Raw genomic sequence first — 18,902 nt, 5'->3', positions numbered from 1 at the left:
TGAGACTTTATACATAAGTATCGATTGGATTTTAATACCGGAAAGAATGACGGCCAGGAATATTATTTAACGGCCGTCTGGTGTAGTGGTAAGTGACATGGTCACTACACAAGGGGGTCGCGGGTTCGAATCCCGCCAAGGGAAGATATTTGTATGATAAATATAAATGTCTTTTCCAGGGTTATGGATGTACCTTAAATATATGTATGTGTATAATAAAAACCTTACATTTATTTCCGTTATCTGGTACCTGTAACACAAGTTCTTTACGAACTTATCACGGGACCAGTAGCCCAAGCACGAAAATTTTACGAATTCGTAACGTTAATGTATCGAGCCCTCGATACATTAACGTTACTCCGCAGCACGAACAACATTTTGCCAACTATCGTAAGCTCGATTCGAATACGTTAGTGACGTCATCCTAACGTAAGTAGGGACGGTCCTTGTGGAATGAAATGATTATCATATGGAATTAATGATTCGTTCGGAAACTTAACCAAGTTGTCATTTTATTTTAAACTTTTGAATTTACGGTTTATTTAATTAAAAAATAATTAACTAGTGCATACAAAGTGAAGTACATATGACGAAAGATATTTAAGAACATGCTATGACATTAAAATCGAAGGATTAGTGTCTTGGATATCAAAACAAAAAAATTCGGATTCCGAACGAATCCACTTGATATCGGCCAAGGCTAAGTTTGTTTATGTTTGCTTTAGTTCTTGTGAAGAGCGAAAGTGTTTCATTGTTTTTATTAATTTAGTACTTATTTTCAAGATTTACCTATTTAAATATGAGAACTAGCCACTCACAGTATTTAACAATGGTGGAATTTATGGAAGCGTAAGTACTTATAAAGTTCTAATTTATTAGAAAAGTTTTATTAACTCAAGTGTTTCAGTCAATATTATTTATGTAATGTGCCATACAATTTATATTCCAGAAATGGAGATTTATCAAAACCATCAGGCGGTCCACGAGGTCGCAATTTTATACAGATGAAGTGGAATGAGTTAACGGGATTACTAAATACCGATTCTTCAGGAGATCCTAAGAGTGAGGACAAATGGCGTAAGGTATGTCAAGTGTTAACTCAAGGGACGCTATTTTTTTCTGCTGAAGCACTTGACTGAATCTACTAACTTTATTATTAATCTTTCTTGTTTAGAAATTCTAATTTAACGTTTGTTTGTTAATGAAGGTGTGGGAGTGATTATAAGAATAATTGCAAGAAAAAGTGTGCTAAAATTAATAGAGCTGCTAGTGGCACTGGTGGCGGACCAGCGCTCCATTTATTATTGACTGACCAAGAACAAAGGGTCATGCAGATAATTGGAGTGCAGGCAGCTACTGGCATGGAGATAAAAGAAGCTGGGTTTCCACAAGTTAGCTATACTTTACATTTCAATTGTGCAATAAATATTGCATGTAGTAAGTAATCTTTTTTTTATTTCAGGAAGAAATTTCAACTGAGAGGCCAAATACTCAAATTATTTTAAAGGAACCGGAAATAGGTGCGTAGCCCTTTTAATTTTAGATTTATTGAAGTTCATTGTTTCTTAATACTGTATCTTTATACATAAAATAAGAAGGATATCACAGCTATGATATCTATGAACCTAAATGAGACTAATTGTATAAACTGGCTTATTACATATTGGAATAATTTATAGATTGGAATACTCCTAGCACAAGCAGCCAACCAACAGTGGCTCCACCACCACCAACTGAGGCTCCCCCTCCAGTTATTAACGAGGAAGAGGAGTGGAACCCTCCGCCACAGAAAAAAAGAAAGAACAATTTAACAAAAATGTTTTTAGATATAGACCGAAAGGCAAGGGAGTATGCTTCAGAGCGTGATAGGGTATATGAGGAATTAGAAAGAGATCGGTTGAGAGTTAGAGAATTTGAGGTACGTGAAAGAGTAAGACAGAGAGATGAAGAGCTACGGATGCAGGGTCAATGGCTCGAATTTATGAAAGAGGCAATGGAAGCTTTTGTGAGGTTTATGGAGAGAAAGTCTTAAGTTAAGCTTAATTACTATATTTTTTTACCAATTACTTAATTATTTTATTTTATTTTATTTTACCAATTACTTAATTATAATTACCAATTACTATATTTTTACAAAATTAATAAACAAAAGTAAAATTATGTATGAAGTCTATTAATTTTATCCACTAAAATACTTCTTATAGCTCTACCCCTAATTAACCCATCTCCTGTAGTATTCTCTTGAAAAATATGTTCAGATATTGTCATAGTCAAATTGGGGTTTTCAATCTCTGCTGGTTCTGGTTCAGGTATGTTGAACTCAATGGCTAAGTTGTGCAATACACAGCATGCTGTTATGATTTTTGCACATTTTACTGGAGCATAGTGTAATGTGCGATCCTTACACAAACAACGCCATCGGTTTTTTAGTCGCCCAAAAGTATTTTCAATAGCTACCCTGGTCCTTCCATGAACTACTGTATATTTATAAGCTGGAGTTCCCTCAACAGCATCTAAAATTGGTGTCATTAACCAGGGTCGCTGTGGATAACCAGAATCACCTGGAAATAATAAAAAAAACCTAGTTAAAATAAATTAAACTTAGTCTGAATATTTGTAAAGGTTATTAATAAAATATTACCTAACAACCACACTTGCTCGTTATTTCGATGTAAGCTCTGCATATAATTGTTGACCACGCTATTTTCCCAAATAAAAGCGTCGTGGGTGGCTCCTCCGTATTTCGCATTTACGTTTAAAATACGACAATCACTATCACAAATCTAAAATTGAAGAAAAATCATTACATCAGTTTAATTTTCTATTTTACTTCATTTGGACACGCCGGCGGAGCTGCGCTTACCATTTGCACATTTAATGAATGGAAATGCTTTCTACTATAATACAAATGTTCGACTTCTTTTTTGGGTGTGAAAATATGGAAATGACATCCATCAATGCATCCTATAACTCCTGGGAAACCATACTTTGCAAAAAATCTGTAAGGTAAAAACAAACAATTGGTACTGGTGGTAGGACCTCTTGTGAGTACGCACGGGTAGGTACCACCGCCCCGCCTATATTTGCCGTGAAGCAGTAATGCGTTTCGGTTTGAAGGGTGGGGCAGCCGTTGTAACTATACTGAGACCTTAGAACTTATATCTCAAGGTGGGTGGCGCATTTACGTTGTAGATGTCTATGGGCTCCAGTAACCACTTAACAGCAGGTGGTCTGTGAGCTCGTCCACCCATCTAAGCAATAAAAAAAATAAAAATAACAATACTACTTTTTAGTCATAAGTTTACGCCAAATCGTGATAATATAAAAATGAATGTTTGTAATAAAATTATATCGAGGGGTGAAAGGCTATTTGGTTTAAGCGACATTTTTGCAACTTTACACGAGAGCCATTTAAAGTTTAAAATTTTGGAAAAAATTTCATAACAAAAAAACTTCTTCAGCAATTTGAATGGAGTAAACTTAATTGAAATTCAATTAAAAACATCAAGTTGTTGATGCTAATACCGAATAAAACGGACCTTTAATTACAAAGATAAACGTCGCTTAATACAAATTGCCTTAAGCCCTTATTTTTCAGAGTATGGAATAAAGATTTAAGTGACTTCATAACCACAATTGGCTACAGGGAAAAAAAAATAAGCGACGCTGCGATATATTTTCAGAGTAAGCCAAAAAGCATGAAGTGACTTAGCCCAAAATTAATAGTAGCAAGCTATTTATCTCAACTACCAATTTAGATTAAAATGACTGACAGGCGAATTTACTTATGTGACATATAATATTGAAAATTTACCGTTTGATGTTACATTTTTTTACGTCTAATACTATCAGTGGCTGTTAAAACAACCTAAATATATCGCAATCACTGAAAATCTCAGGTGCTTATATTGAATAAATAAAGAAATACACAAAACACAACAACAGTTAAAGTATTTATTTAGAAAAATAATTAAGTAGATCAGTCTCAATGTGGGAACATCAATTATATTTATTTATTTTTTAGTCTTAATCAACAACATCAGTTAAACTATTAATATTTTGTATAATAATCAAGTAAAATCAGTCTGACTGTAGGAAAATCATCTATAATTATAATAATACTAGCTGACCCGGCAGACTTCGTAGTGCCTCAATCGATAAATAAAAGACCTAAACTTTTGTTTAAGATAAACTTAAAACAAACAAAAGGAATCCGTCGGACGGGGGACACATCAAAGGAAAAACAAAATTGTTATTTTTATTTAATTCAGAATATTTTTATATTTATCTAACCTTTTAAACCTTCTCTGGACTTCAACAAATAATTCAAGACCAAAATTAGCCAAATCGGTCAAGCCGTTTTCATGTTATGTCGTGACAACGGAAAACGGGTTTCATTTTTATATATATAGATAATAAATAATTATAGTTGATTTTCCTGCATTCAGATTGATTTTACTTGATTAATATACAACATATTAATTAACAACATCAGTTAAAGTATTCATGTTTCGTATAATAATCAAGTAAAATCAATCTGAGTGTAGGAAAATCAACTATAATTAACTCATTATACATGATTTTCCTACATTCAGACTGATTTTACTTGATTATTATCACATCAGTTAAAGTATTAATACGTATTAGTATTTTGTACATTATAAAGTATTATTACTTTTACTGATGTGATATTAGGTATTATTTATTCAGTATTACTTGAGATCGGCTGTCATAAAACTTACTAAGAGTATAATTAATCACAACCGATATTGTTTAATTATAACTTAAACTAATAAAAACAAAATAAAAATATCAAATCAATAAACAAAACTTGTAGTAATTATAAAATACAGCCAATGCTTGATAATAATCATAATGCAATAAGAAATAACGTATTTAATAATCATTTTCTTCGACTGTATCTTCTACATCAGTATCCAGTAGAACATCTTTGGAATTGCAGTGTTGTAGATTTATGTATTCTTTATGAAATATCTTGGGTATGACCCCAGTGTCACACAATTTCTTTAGGTCCATGTATTTGGCTTTGGTAATCGGCAAACTTGAATTATATCTTCGATTGATAGCTCTAGGTTTCGCAATAATTTGTATAATCTCTTCGGATGCATTATCTTTCATTGAAAATTTCACTTTCATTTGATTTGGATGAGATTTTTTAAATGTTGCTGTACGGGTTTTACTAATTTTATCTACAAGGTTACCCTTAAAATATTTTTCAGACATATCATCAAAATTTAAGAAATCCTCGTGTGTCAGATTTTCAACATTATAAGGTGCTGGTTCTTTTCTTGCTAGCTGGCTTATTGTAGCCCATTGCGAAGGGGCCCATAGAGTAATATTTCTTGCGGATTGTTCGATTGTAGAGTGTATGCTGTCTACCGACATTTCCGTGTGGCCAGGGAGAAGGTAATTCATTTGAATTGCTTGTAAATTGTTCGATTGCAACAAAGCATTATGTATTGTTGCAAGGACTATTTTATTTTTGTTTTGTCCAGGGCAAGAATCTGAATACAAGATCAAAGATGTAATGGTACCCCGAGAATCCACATTCTCTATGTATTTCTGTATAATAGTAGCAATTTCATTTGCGCCCCTCTTTGCTTCAGATTCTCCCCAGATAAAACAAAAACCATTCCTTGTGATGCTTTCATAAAAACATAAATTATAAACAGCATACTTTCCAGAATAAAATAGTAACATGTTATTGCCATGAGGCGTATTGAGAACTTTTTGGAGGTCAAAAGATGTGCACAGAATGGAAGGATTTTCTTTACCTAACTGTCGATGACATTCTAACCGCTTCTTTGATGCCTTCTTTTCCTCTAAATGATCTTGAAATTCGGCACAATCCTCTGGCTTCTGTCCTTCAAAACGTAGGCATTTTATGCATTTATCCTTCTTAGGCACATGAAACCCAATGTTAAAATCAGTAGTGAATATTTGACGGAAAACTTTTTCACTTACAACATCGACTCCTTTACTAATGAGGTCTTCTTTATAACAGCGGTATAAATTTTTTATATTTTTAAATTCAACAGGCAGATATAGTTTTGTGCTATCCTTTCGGCAGTAGTGCGATGGTATTGCAGGTAACCTTTTGATAAAAGATTTTACTGATTCTTTGATTGCGTTAGATGTTTTGTTGGGGGGAATGCATTTTCCTCTTCCATCTTCTTTCGCCATACCAAGTTCCTGTGTTGTTAATGTATAATAAATGTATCTTTGAGTGACATCAAGAGTATTCATGAGGAACTTTAAACAAACTTGTCGCCGACCCTCTCCATCATTTATGAAATAACAGAATGTGTTATTTCTGTAATTAGAGTCTTTGGATCTCTTCCTTTTTATGGATTGCTTAGAGGACATAGATATTATCCACTGCTTTTTTCTTTCCGGAGATAATTCCCAAAAATGTTTAAATATGGCACTCCTTTTTTCTGAGGTTATTTCTTGACACTTGTAGGGACAGTTTTTTTCTAAGCAAGGATTCGGTTTCATATTTCTTCACGTCACTCCTCGATGCACTCTGGAGTTCGACTGAAGCGCCTGCGCGCGGCAGTCCGGTTGAAAGATCACGATTTTTAACTCCCGGGAGATTGAATAAATATGGTATCATGCGACATAAATGAAATGTATCATATTAAAATTTAATGATTGAAAGACCGACCCGTATTTTTATTTATACCGAAAAAATGTTTCATATTGCATTACTTCATTTTATTGTCTGTATTAAGCGACATGCATTTAATAAAATAATAGGACCAAAATGTTTTAACGGCTAAGCAAAATATCTGAAACAAAAGAACTACTTGATTTAAGTAGCACGCTGCATGGAAAATAGATGCAGCTGAAAGAGCTTAAGCGACACTCCATGTCGTATTTGGGTGACGGACAAATGGTTTAAGAGACATCACACCATGTAATTGGTAGAAGTCAAAATGATTTAAGTTACTGCTTAATAAAAAATTGAAACAGGAAACACGCTTTAACTCTTATTGGATTATTTTTCTGAGAAAAGGTAACTGGTTTATGTCTCGTCTCTTAATATCATTGTATGGTTTAAGTACATTACTAAAAAAAAAATTCAAAATCAACGTTGGATAATACACTGCCACTTTGGAAACAACCCAAAAATAGTATTGTTTCAAACGCCAAAAAAGTGCTCTGATTTTAATAAATCCGGCATCATTCGACGGAGAAAAATTCGCTGATTCCGTATATATATATAACTCAATATCACCCTAGATGTCGCTTAAACCAAATAGCCTTTCACCCCTCGATATAGTTCACACTTACTTGTTTCTTATTACATCTCTATCAGCTCTGGCATAAGGAAATTTTATGAAAGTATTTAAAATTGCAGGAGTTACAAGAGCATCTGTTACTTCCTTCACACATTTGCTTACAGTCGTTTGGCCCAAATATTTAGCCATTCCCACTAAGCGTTGGTAAGATCCAGTGGCATAAAAAGATAGCGCGCAAAGAACCTGAAATGTTTGAATTTTATGTTACATTTAAGCTTTTCTCACAATAGAGACTTGGCACTGCCCTTAGCATTGCTAACATACATGAGCGAGCGAGCGAGTGAGTTACCACTTACCATCATGTGGGCCGTATGTTCGTCTACCTACTGAGATAATAAAAACAAACTTACCTTAAGTTCCAAACTTATCCTGGACTTGCTTTTAAAGATGTTTTTTGATTAAGTTGATTACAAAGAAACTTGAATGATTCTTTATTCAACCGGTATCTATTTTTGAATTCCGCGTCATTTATGTCCACAGGATTATTTTTCTTTCTCAGAGCAACTCTGCGTGTAATTTCTCTATAAGTAATAAAACCAATTGATTCTCAATTAATTTATGTTTAAAAAATATTAGAATATAACACGATTGACTGAAGTAGGTACTTACCTAACTTCTCTTGATGAATATTCTTCATTTTCAAGTAAACTTGCAGCAACAAAATAATATAAAGGACTACGCTCGTACAACGGTGGTCTTTGCATTTTGAGCAATTTATTAAAATTAATTGTATATAAGAACTAACTAAAGTGATAAGAAAACACTATTATTTATAAAAAATTACTTAAAAAATAAAAACATGGATAAAATTATATTTAAACACGTTACGAAACCTTTCTCACCAACAAATCTTAAGTGAATAAAGTTTCGACAATACTCGATACCCAGCCTTCGAAATTTACTTTACCGTACGTCAAAACAGTGTTCGTGCTCGCAATTATAGCGTTTCATTGTTTATAAGGTTCAAGTATCGTTTACGTGACGATACGATTACGATACGAAATTTGTTCGTGCTACCAAAATTAGTTCCTTTTACGTACGATAGGGGCGCTGTACAAATCTCATACAAATATAATTCGATAACGTTACGAATACATTTTCGCAAGTTATTCGTGCTAGGGCTACAGTAGCCCAAGCACGAAAATTTTACGAATTCGTAACGTTAATGTATCGAGCCCTCGATACATTAACGTTACTCCGCAGCACGAACAACATTTTGCCAACTATCGTAAGCTCGATTCGAATACGTTAGTGACGTCATCCTAACGTAAGTAGGGACGGTCCTTGTGGAATGAAATGATTATCATATGGAATTAATGATTCGTTCGGAAACTTAACCAAGTTGTCATTTTATTTTAAACTTTTGAATTTACGGTTTATTTAATTAAAAAATAATTAACTAGTGCATACAAAGTGAAGTACATATGACGAAAGATATTTAAGAACATGCTATGACATTAAAATCGAAGGATTAGTGTCTTGGATATCAAAACAAAAAAATTCGGATTCCGAACGAATCCACTTGATATCGGCCAAGGCTAAGTTTGTTTATGTTTGCTTTAGTTCTTGTGAAGAGCGAAAGTGTTTCATTGTTTTTATTAATTTAGTACTTATTTTCAAGATTTACCTATTTAAATATGAGAACTAGCCACTCACAGTATTTAACAATGGTGGAATTTATGGAAGCGTAAGTACTTATAAAGTTCTAATTTATTAGAAAAGTTTTATTAACTCAAGTGTTTCAGTCAATATTATTTATGTAATGTGCCATACAATTTATATTCCAGAAATGGAGATTTATCAAAACCATCAGGCGGTCCACGAGGTCGCAATTTTATACAGATGAAGTGGAATGAGTTAACGGGATTACTAAATACCGATTCTTCAGGAGATCCTAAGAGTGAGGACAAATGGCGTAAGGTATGTCAAGTGTTAACTCAAGGGACGCTATTTTTTTCTGCTGAAGCACTTGACTGAATCTACTAACTTTATTATTAATCTTTCTTGTTTAGAAATTCTAATTTAACGTTTGTTTGTTAATGAAGGTGTGGGAGTGATTATAAGAATAATTGCAAGAAAAAGTGTGCTAAAATTAATAGAGCTGCTAGTGGCACTGGTGGCGGACCAGCGCTCCATTTATTATTGACTGACCAAGAACAAAGGGTCATGCAGATAATTGGAGTGCAGGCAGCTACTGGCATGGAGATAAAAGAAGCTGGGTTTCCACAAGTTAGCTATACTTTACATTTCAATTGTGCAATAAATATTGCATGTAGTAAGTAATCTTTTTTTTATTTCAGGAAGAAATTTCAACTGAGAGGCCAAATACTCAAATTATTTTAAAGGAACCGGAAATAGGTGCGTAGCCCTTTTAATTTTAGATTTATTGAAGTTCATTGTTTCTTAATACTGTATCTTTATACATAAAATAAGAAGGATATCACAGCTATGATATCTATGAACCTAAATGAGACTAATTGTATAAACTGGCTTATTACATATTGGAATAATTTATAGATTGGAATACTCCTAGCACAAGCAGCCAACCAACAGTGGCTCCACCACCACCAACTGAGGCTCCCCCTCCAGTTATTAACGAGGAAGAGGAGTGGAACCCTCCGCCACAGAAAAAAAGAAAGAACAATTTAACAAAAATGTTTTTAGATATAGACCGAAAGGCAAGGGAGTATGCTTCAGAGCGTGATAGGGTATATGAGGAATTAGAAAGAGATCGGTTGAGAGTTAGAGAATTTGAGGTACGTGAAAGAGTAAGACAGAGAGATGAAGAGCTACGGATGCAGGGTCAATGGCTCGAATTTATGAAAGAGGCAATGGAAGCTTTTGTGAGGTTTATGGAGAGAAAGTCTTAAGTTAAGCTTAATTACTATATTTTTTTACCAATTACTTAATTATTTTATTTTATTTTATTTTACCAATTACTTAATTATAATTACCAATTACTATATTTTTACAAAATTAATAAACAAAAGTAAAATTATGTATGAAGTCTATTAATTTTATCCACTAAAATACTTCTTATAGCTCTACCCCTAATTAACCCATCTCCTGTAGTATTCTCTTGAAAAATATGTTCAGATATTGTCATAGTCAAATTGGGGTTTTCAATCTCTGCTGGTTCTGGTTCAGGTATGTTGAACTCAATGGCTAAGTTGTGCAATACACAGCATGCTGTTATGATTTTTGCACATTTTACTGGAGCATAGTGTAATGTGCGATCCTTACACAAACAACGCCATCGGTTTTTTAGTCGCCCAAAAGTATTTTCAATAGCTACCCTGGTCCTTCCATGAACTACTGTATATTTATAAGCTGGAGTTCCCTCAACAGCATCTAAAATTGGTGTCATTAACCAGGGTCGCTGTGGATAACCAGAATCACCTGGAAATAATAAAAAAAACCTAGTTAAAATAAATTAAACTTAGTCTGAATATTTGTAAAGGTTATTAATAAAATATTACCTAACAACCACACTTGCTCGTTATTTCGATGTAAGCTCTGCATATAATTGTTGACCACGCTATTTTCCCAAATAAAAGCGTCGTGGGTGGCTCCTCCGTATTTCGCATTTACGTTTAAAATACGACAATCACTATCACAAATCTAAAATTGAAGAAAAATCATTACATCAGTTTAATTTTCTATTTTACTTCATTTGGACACGCCGGCGGAGCTGCGCTTACCATTTGCACATTTAATGAATGGAAATGCTTTCTACTATAATACAAATGTTCGACTTCTTTTTTGGGTGTGAAAATATGGAAATGACATCCATCAATGCATCCTATAACTCCTGGGAAACCATACTTTGCAAAAAATCTGTAAGGTAAAAACAAACAATTGGTACTGGTGGTAGGACCTCTTGTGAGTACGCACGGGTAGGTACCACCGCCCCGCCTATATTTGCCGTGAAGCAGTAATGCGTTTCGGTTTGAAGGGTGGGGCAGCCGTTGTAACTATACTGAGACCTTAGAACTTATATCTCAAGGTGGGTGGCGCATTTACGTTGTAGATGTCTATGGGCTCCAGTAACCACTTAACAGCAGGTGGTCTGTGAGCTCGTCCACCCATCTAAGCAATAAAAAAAATAAAAATAACAATACTACTTTTTAGTCATAAGTTTACGCCAAATCGTGATAATATAAAAATGAATGTTTGTAATAAAATTATATCGAGGGGTGAAAGGCTATTTGGTTTAAGCGACATTTTTGCAACTTTACACGAGAGCCATTTAAAGTTTAAAATTTTGGAAAAAATTTCATAACAAAAAAACTTCTTCAGCAATTTGAATGGAGTAAACTTAATTGAAATTCAATTAAAAACATCAAGTTGTTGATGCTAATACCGAATAAAACGGACCTTTAATTACAAAGATAAACGTCGCTTAATACAAATTGCCTTAAGCCCTTATTTTTCAGAGTATGGAATAAAGATTTAAGTGACTTCATAACCACAATTGGCTACAGGGAAAAAAAAATAAGCGACGCTGCGATATATTTTCAGAGTAAGCCAAAAAGCATGAAGTGACTTAGCCCAAAATTAATAGTAGCAAGCTATTTATCTCAACTACCAATTTAGATTAAAATGACTGACAGGCGAATTTACTTATGTGACATATAATATTGAAAATTTACCGTTTGATGTTACATTTTTTTACGTCTAATACTATCAGTGGCTGTTAAAACAACCTAAATATATCGCAATCACTGAAAATCTCAGGTGCTTATATTGAATAAATAAAGAAATACACAAAACACAACAACAGTTAAAGTATTTATTTAGAAAAATAATTAAGTAGATCAGTCTCAATGTGGGAACATCAATTATATTTATTTATTTTTTAGTCTTAATCAACAACATCAGTTAAACTATTAATATTTTGTATAATAATCAAGTAAAATCAGTCTGACTGTAGGAAAATCATCTATAATTATAATAATACTAGCTGACCCGGCAGACTTCGTAGTGCCTCAATCGATAAATAAAAGACCTAAACTTTTGTTTAAGATAAACTTAAAACAAACAAAAGGAATCCGTCGGACGGGGGACACATCAAAGGAAAAACAAAATTGTTATTTTTATTTAATTCAGAATATTTTTATATTTATCTAACCTTTTAAACCTTCTCTGGACTTCAACAAATAATTCAAGACCAAAATTAGCCAAATCGGTCAAGCCGTTTTCATGTTATGTCGTGACAACGGAAAACGGGTTTCATTTTTATATATATAGATAATAAATAATTATAGTTGATTTTCCTGCATTCAGATTGATTTTACTTGATTAATATACAACATATTAATTAACAACATCAGTTAAAGTATTCATGTTTCGTATAATAATCAAGTAAAATCAATCTGAGTGTAGGAAAATCAACTATAATTAACTCATTATACATGATTTTCCTACATTCAGACTGATTTTACTTGATTATTATCACATCAGTTAAAGTATTAATACGTATTAGTATTTTGTACATTATAAAGTATTATTACTTTTACTGATGTGATATTAGGTATTATTTATTCAGTATTACTTGAGATCGGCTGTCATAAAACTTACTAAGAGTATAATTAATCACAACCGATATTGTTTAATTATAACTTAAACTAATAAAAACAAAATAAAAATATCAAATCAATAAACAAAACTTGTAGTAATTATAAAATACAGCCAATGCTTGATAATAATCATAATGCAATAAGAAATAACGTATTTAATAATCATTTTCTTCGACTGTATCTTCTACATCAGTATCCAGTAGAACATCTTTGGAATTGCAGTGTTGTAGATTTATGTATTCTTTATGAAATATCTTGGGTATGACCCCAGTGTCACACAATTTCTTTAGGTCCATGTATTTGGCTTTGGTAATCGGCAAACTTGAATTATATCTTCGATTGATAGCTCTAGGTTTCGCAATAATTTGTATAATCTCTTCGGATGCATTATCTTTCATTGAAAATTTCACTTTCATTTGATTTGGATGAGATTTTTTAAATGTTGCTGTACGGGTTTTACTAATTTTATCTACAAGGTTACCCTTAAAATATTTTTCAGACATATCATCAAAATTTAAGAAATCCTCGTGTGTCAGATTTTCAACATTATAAGGTGCTGGTTCTTTTCTTGCTAGCTGGCTTATTGTAGCCCATTGCGAAGGGGCCCATAGAGTAATATTTCTTGCGGATTGTTCGATTGTAGAGTGTATGCTGTCTACCGACATTTCCGTGTGGCCAGGGAGAAGGTAATTCATTTGAATTGCTTGTAAATTGTTCGATTGCAACAAAGCATTATGTATTGTTGCAAGGACTATTTTATTTTTGTTTTGTCCAGGGCAAGAATCTGAATACAAGATCAAAGATGTAATGGTACCCCGAGAATCCACATTCTCTATGTATTTCTGTATAATAGTAGCAATTTCATTTGCGCCCCTCTTTGCTTCAGATTCTCCCCAGATAAAACAAAAACCATTCCTTGTGATGCTTTCATAAAAACATAAATTATAAACAGCATACTTTCCAGAATAAAATAGTAACATGTTATTGCCATGAGGCGTATTGAGAACTTTTTGGAGGTCAAAAGATGTGCACAGAATGGAAGGATTTTCTTTACCTAACTGTCGATGACATTCTAACCGCTTCTTTGATGCCTTCTTTTCCTCTAAATGATCTTGAAATTCGGCACAATCCTCTGGCTTCTGTCCTTCAAAACGTAGGCATTTTATGCATTTATCCTTCTTAGGCACATGAAACCCAATGTTAAAATCAGTAGTGAATATTTGACGGAAAACTTTTTCACTTACAACATCGACTCCTTTACTAATGAGGTCTTCTTTATAACAGCGGTATAAATTTTTTATATTTTTAAATTCAACAGGCAGATATAGTTTTGTGCTATCCTTTCGGCAGTAGTGCGATGGTATTGCAGGTAACCTTTTGATAAAAGATTTTACTGATTCTTTGATTGCGTTAGATGTTTTGTTGGGGGGAATGCATTTTCCTCTTCCATCTTCTTTCGCCATACCAAGTTCCTGTGTTGTTAATGTATAATAAATGTATCTTTGAGTGACATCAAGAGTATTCATGAGGAACTTTAAACAAACTTGTCGCCGACCCTCTCCATCATTTATGAAATAACAGAATGTGTTATTTCTGTAATTAGAGTCTTTGGATCTCTTCCTTTTTATGGATTGCTTAGAGGACATAGATATTATCCACTGCTTTTTTCTTTCCGGAGATAATTCCCAAAAATGTTTAAATATGGCACTCCTTTTTTCTGAGGTTATTTCTTGACACTTGTAGGGACAGTTTTTTTCTAAGCAAGGATTCGGTTTCATATTTCTTCACGTCACTCCTCGATGCACTCTGGAGTTCGACTGAAGCGCCTGCGCGCGGCAGTCCGGTTGAAAGATCACGATTTTTAACTCCCGGGAGATTGAATAAATATGGTATCATGCGACATAAATGAAATGTATCATATTAAAATTTAATGATTGAAAGACCGACCCGTATTTTTATTTATACCGAAAAAATGTTTCATATTGCATTACTTCATTTTATTGTCTGTATTAAGCGACATGCATTTAATAAAATAATAGGACCAAAATGTTTTAACGGCTAAGCAAAATATCTGAAACAAAAGAACTACTTGATTTAAGTAGCACGCTGCATGGAAAATAGATGCAGCTGAAAGAGCTTAAGCGACACTCCATGTCGTATTTGGGTGACGGACAAATGGTTTAAGAGACATCACACCATGTAATTGGTAGAAGTCAAAATGATTTAAGTTACTGCTTAATAAAAAATTGAAACAGGAAACACGCTTTAACTCTTATTGGATTATTTTTCTGAGAAAAGGTAACTGGTTTATGTCTCGTCTCTTAATATCATTGTATGGTTTAAGTACATTACTAAAAAAAAAATTCAAAATCAACGTTGGATAATACACTGCCACTTTGGAAACAACCCAAAAATAGTATTGTTTCAAACGCCAAAAAAGTGCTCTGATTTTAATAAATCCGGCATCATTCGACGGAGAAAAATTCGCTGATTCCGTATATATATATAACTCAATATCACCCTAGATGTCGCTTAAACCAAATAGCCTTTCACCCCTCGATATAGTTCACACTTACTTGTTTCTTATTACATCTCTATCAGCTCTGGCATAAGGAAATTTTATGAAAGTATTTAAAATTGCAGGAGTTACAAGAGCATCTGTTACTTCCTTCACACATTTGCTTACAGTCGTTTGGCCCAAATATTTAGCCATTCCCACTAAGCGTTGGTAAGATCCAGTGGCATAAAAAGATAGCGCGCAAAGAACCTGAAATGTTTGAATTTTATGTTACATTTAAGCTTTTCTCACAATAGAGACTTGGCACTGCCCTTAGCATTGCTAACATACATGAGCGAGCGAGCGAGTGAGTTACCACTTACCATCATGTGGGCCGTATGTTCGTCTACCTACTGAGATAATAAAAACAAACTTACCTTAAGTTCCAAACTTATCCTGGACTTGCTTTTAAAGATGTTTTTTGATTAAGTTGATTACAAAGAAACTTGAATGATTCTTTATTCAACCGGTATCTATTTTTGAATTCCGCGTCATTTATGTCCACAGGATTATTTTTCTTTCTCAGAGCAACTCTGCGTGTAATTTCTCTATAAGTAATAAAACCAATTGATTCTCAATTAATTTATGTTTAAAAAATATTAGAATATAACACGATTGACTGAAGTAGGTACTTACCTAACTTCTCTTGATGAATATTCTTCATTTTCAAGTAAACTTGCAGCAACAAAATAATTTTTTTTTTTTTTTTTTTTTTTTTTATGATTGAAAGTTTACTGGTGGCCCGAAGGCCTTTCCAGTTTCACCAGGACAGGTGGGCGAGCAAAGGCTCAGCCAAGAGGGGTGGGATTTGCTAACAACTGCCCGAGCGCCTCCGAAGGAGACCTAACAACTCAAGAGCAATTGTTTCGCGAATGAATCTACTACCGGATCGGAATCGCGACCCGCTGAGAAGATCCGGCGAGAAACTCAGCGGGCTGATGCATGGGTTAGGTTGCACGTCGACCTCTTTGTCGAGTTCGACGAGTACGGTTACCGGGGTCCCTAAGCCTGCCCCTAGTATTAGAGCTGAAGGCATCTAATGCAAAGGTTATTGGATCTGATGGATCCGTAAGGACGTGTCTAGGGCGTCGACGGTGACTGGCTCCTGCATGATCAGGATTCGGGGAGTAGTCAGCGGCGGCAACGATAAGGCGATTATCATGACGCATAGCCTTATCAAAGTATCGTTCCGACGCTGACTTCATGTATTTCCGAATTGATTCGAGGCCCAGGTCGTCGTGTAGGTCAACGTTCCTCACGAACCACGGAGCCCCGACAGCTAACCTGCAAAAGCGGGATTGTAGGGATTGGAGGGTGTCTATGTGTGTGCGGGCCGCGTGAGCGAACACCATACTCGCGTAAGTCATGACGGGCCTTATGCAAGTTTTGTAAAGTGTCACCTTGTTCCGAAGGGACATTTTACTCCGCTTACAGATCATGGGGTAGAGTCTACCGAGAATAAACGCGGCACGGTCACGGACTGATTTTATATGCGGGCGGAATGTCATCGATGCATCCAGGGTAACGCCCAGGTACTTGACCTTCCTGGCCCAGGGTATGGGTTGTCTAAAGAGAGTAATCGGGGGTGTGAGATTCCTCCTCCTAATCCGGGAGGAAATCCGTGTGGAGCTTCCCCTCTGAAATAGCACCGCAGTACTTTTCGCTGGGTTGATGTCTATGCGCCATTTTCGGAACCACTGTCCTAGGGCTAGGGCTGCGCTCTGAAGCTTCTTCGCGATTAGGGACTTATTTCTACTAGAATAGTAAACAGTCGTGTCGTCGGCGAATAAAGCTAAATGGGTCGGCGGCGACCGGGGAATATCGTTGACGAATAAGCTAAATAGGAGGGGTGAGAGGACAGAGCCTTGCGGGACTCCAGCTGTGAGAGGTCGTGGGGAGGAGCGGGTTCCCTCGACTCGATATCGAAAAGAGCGGTTCGACAAGAAGTCCCGTATGATGAGCACGAGACTATCCGGCACGCCCATGTTGAATAGTTTGAAAATCAAACCATTGTGCCAGACTTTGTCGAACGCTTTTGCGACGTCGAAGAAGAGAGCTCCCGTGTATAACGGTTTTGGTCGATTAAGCCCCACAAGAATGTGCTCCGTGAGGCGGTGCACCTGTTGAACGCATGAGTGATTTGTACGGAATCCGAATTGTTCATCGATGAGAATGCCCTTGGATGAGACGAAGTCTCTGAGGCGTTTGTAGAGCAGACGCTCATACAGTTTGCCTAGAGACATGAGGAGGCTAATCGGGCGGTAGCTCGTCGGATGATTTTTTGGTTTACCGGGTTTATGTATGCCGATAACGTCCGCTTCTTTCCACACCGCGGGAAAGATACAGTTCGCCATAGCGGCATTGAAAATAGATGCCAACATCACGATGAGTTGGACGGGTAGAAGTTTAATAACGCGGTTAGATATACCGTCGGAACCGGGAGCCTTGCGAGGACGTAGGTCTTTGATCAAGTCTTTAACTTCTATCGGGGTGACGGGTGGTAACGCATCCGATGGTGGCAAGGAGGCTCTGCGTTCTACCTCACTGTCTACTAATTCTACATGAACAGGGTCCACGGATTGAGTGCTGGGCGTACACTGGGTTTGCAATGTATCGGCCAGCAGCTCTGCTTTTTCGTCATCATCGAACGCCGCGAGTCGGCCTGAGGGGCCTACGAGGGGGGGCATAGTTACTACCGTATCCGATTTGAGAGTACGAGCTAAGCGGTAGTAAGACCTTTGGGAGGGCGCGAGTCCTTCTAAGAAATCAGACCATCTGGCATCTCGGACTTCGGCGATGCGAGACTTAACGTCGCGTTGTAGGGCACGCATTCGAATACGATTTTCCGCGGTAGGATACCTGTCGTAGGCGCGTATCGAGGCGTTCTTAGCTCTAAGGAGTTCCCTAATATCGTCGGACATTTTGAAGCGGTGAAGGAAGTCCTCCGCTACAACTTGTTTCGATGACCTATCTAATGTCGAGGTGATGTGTGACGTTAAGATGTCTATGGCTTCAGCGGTATCCTGAGGAGACGGGATAGAGTCCGGGTTAAACGGGAGCGATGGTGGATCAGATTCAGCCAGGCTGATGCCCAGCGTGTGCCAATCCACCACAGTCCTCGTGACGGGAACGGAATCGAGAGCGCGACCGAGCTTCATAACGACGGGACGGTGGTCTGAATCTAACTCTGAAACTACTTCGATCGAGTGTAAGCGCAGAGTTACGTTTTTTAATAACGCTATGTCGAGTATATCCGGGCGATGCGTGATATTTAGCGGGTAGTGAGTCGGGGTTAGTGGAGCGACGATATCGAAGGCGAGATCATCGACTAAGGCGTCAAGCCGCCTGCCATTCGGGGTTGTGGTGTGTGAGTTCCACCTGATGTGTTTACAATTTAGGTCGCCCGCCAGAATGACAGAGCTCCCCATACCGAGCAGCGCC

At 36.0% G+C, this 18,902-nt stretch overlaps 5 protein-coding genes across 5 annotated transcripts in view; 2 read left to right on the top strand and 3 right to left on the bottom strand.

The window, feature by feature from the left end:
* LOC114250636 (uncharacterized) overlaps nt 1-18,902 on the bottom strand; it is a 113,969-nt gene that overhangs the window by 13,128 nt on the left and 81,939 nt on the right. The window lies entirely within an intron of this gene.
* On the top strand, nt 287-2,162 carry LOC149500098 (uncharacterized). The gene is made up of 5 exons (XM_089737395.1): nt 287-849; nt 950-1,086; nt 1,213-1,391; nt 1,463-1,520; nt 1,680-2,162. Exons 1-5 carry the CDS (start codon nt 800-802, stop codon nt 2,030-2,032), a joined length of 777 nt encoding a protein of 258 aa, XP_089593521.1. The 5' UTR covers nt 287-799; the 3' UTR covers nt 2,033-2,162.
* On the bottom strand, nt 4,855-6,545 carry LOC149500097 (uncharacterized). The gene has a single exon (XM_089737385.1). The coding sequence runs from the start codon at nt 6,517-6,519 to the stop codon at nt 4,897-4,899; it is 1,623 nt and encodes a 540-aa protein (XP_089593511.1). The 5' UTR covers nt 6,520-6,545; the 3' UTR covers nt 4,855-4,896.
* Nucleotides 8,923-10,325, top strand: LOC149500096 (uncharacterized). Its single transcript, XM_089737396.1, has 5 exons — nt 8,923-9,012; nt 9,113-9,249; nt 9,376-9,554; nt 9,626-9,683; nt 9,843-10,325. The coding sequence occupies exons 1-5, from the start codon at nt 8,963-8,965 to the stop codon at nt 10,193-10,195; spliced, it is 777 nt and encodes a 258-aa protein (XP_089593522.1). The 5' UTR covers nt 8,923-8,962; the 3' UTR covers nt 10,196-10,325.
* Nucleotides 13,002-14,683, bottom strand: LOC149500095 (uncharacterized). Its single transcript, XM_089737388.1, has one exon. It carries the CDS (start codon nt 14,680-14,682, stop codon nt 13,060-13,062), a length of 1,623 nt encoding a protein of 540 aa, XP_089593514.1. The 5' UTR covers nt 14,683; the 3' UTR covers nt 13,002-13,059.

The sequence above is a fragment of the Bombyx mandarina genome, chromosome 23 (assembly GCF_030267445.1).
Source record: "Bombyx mandarina strain Sakado chromosome 23, ASM3026744v2".
Taxonomy (NCBI): Eukaryota; Metazoa; Arthropoda; class Insecta; order Lepidoptera; family Bombycidae; genus Bombyx; species Bombyx mandarina.
The sequence above is the reverse complement of the archived record's forward strand: the minus strand, read 5'-3'. Positions and strand labels throughout refer to the sequence as shown.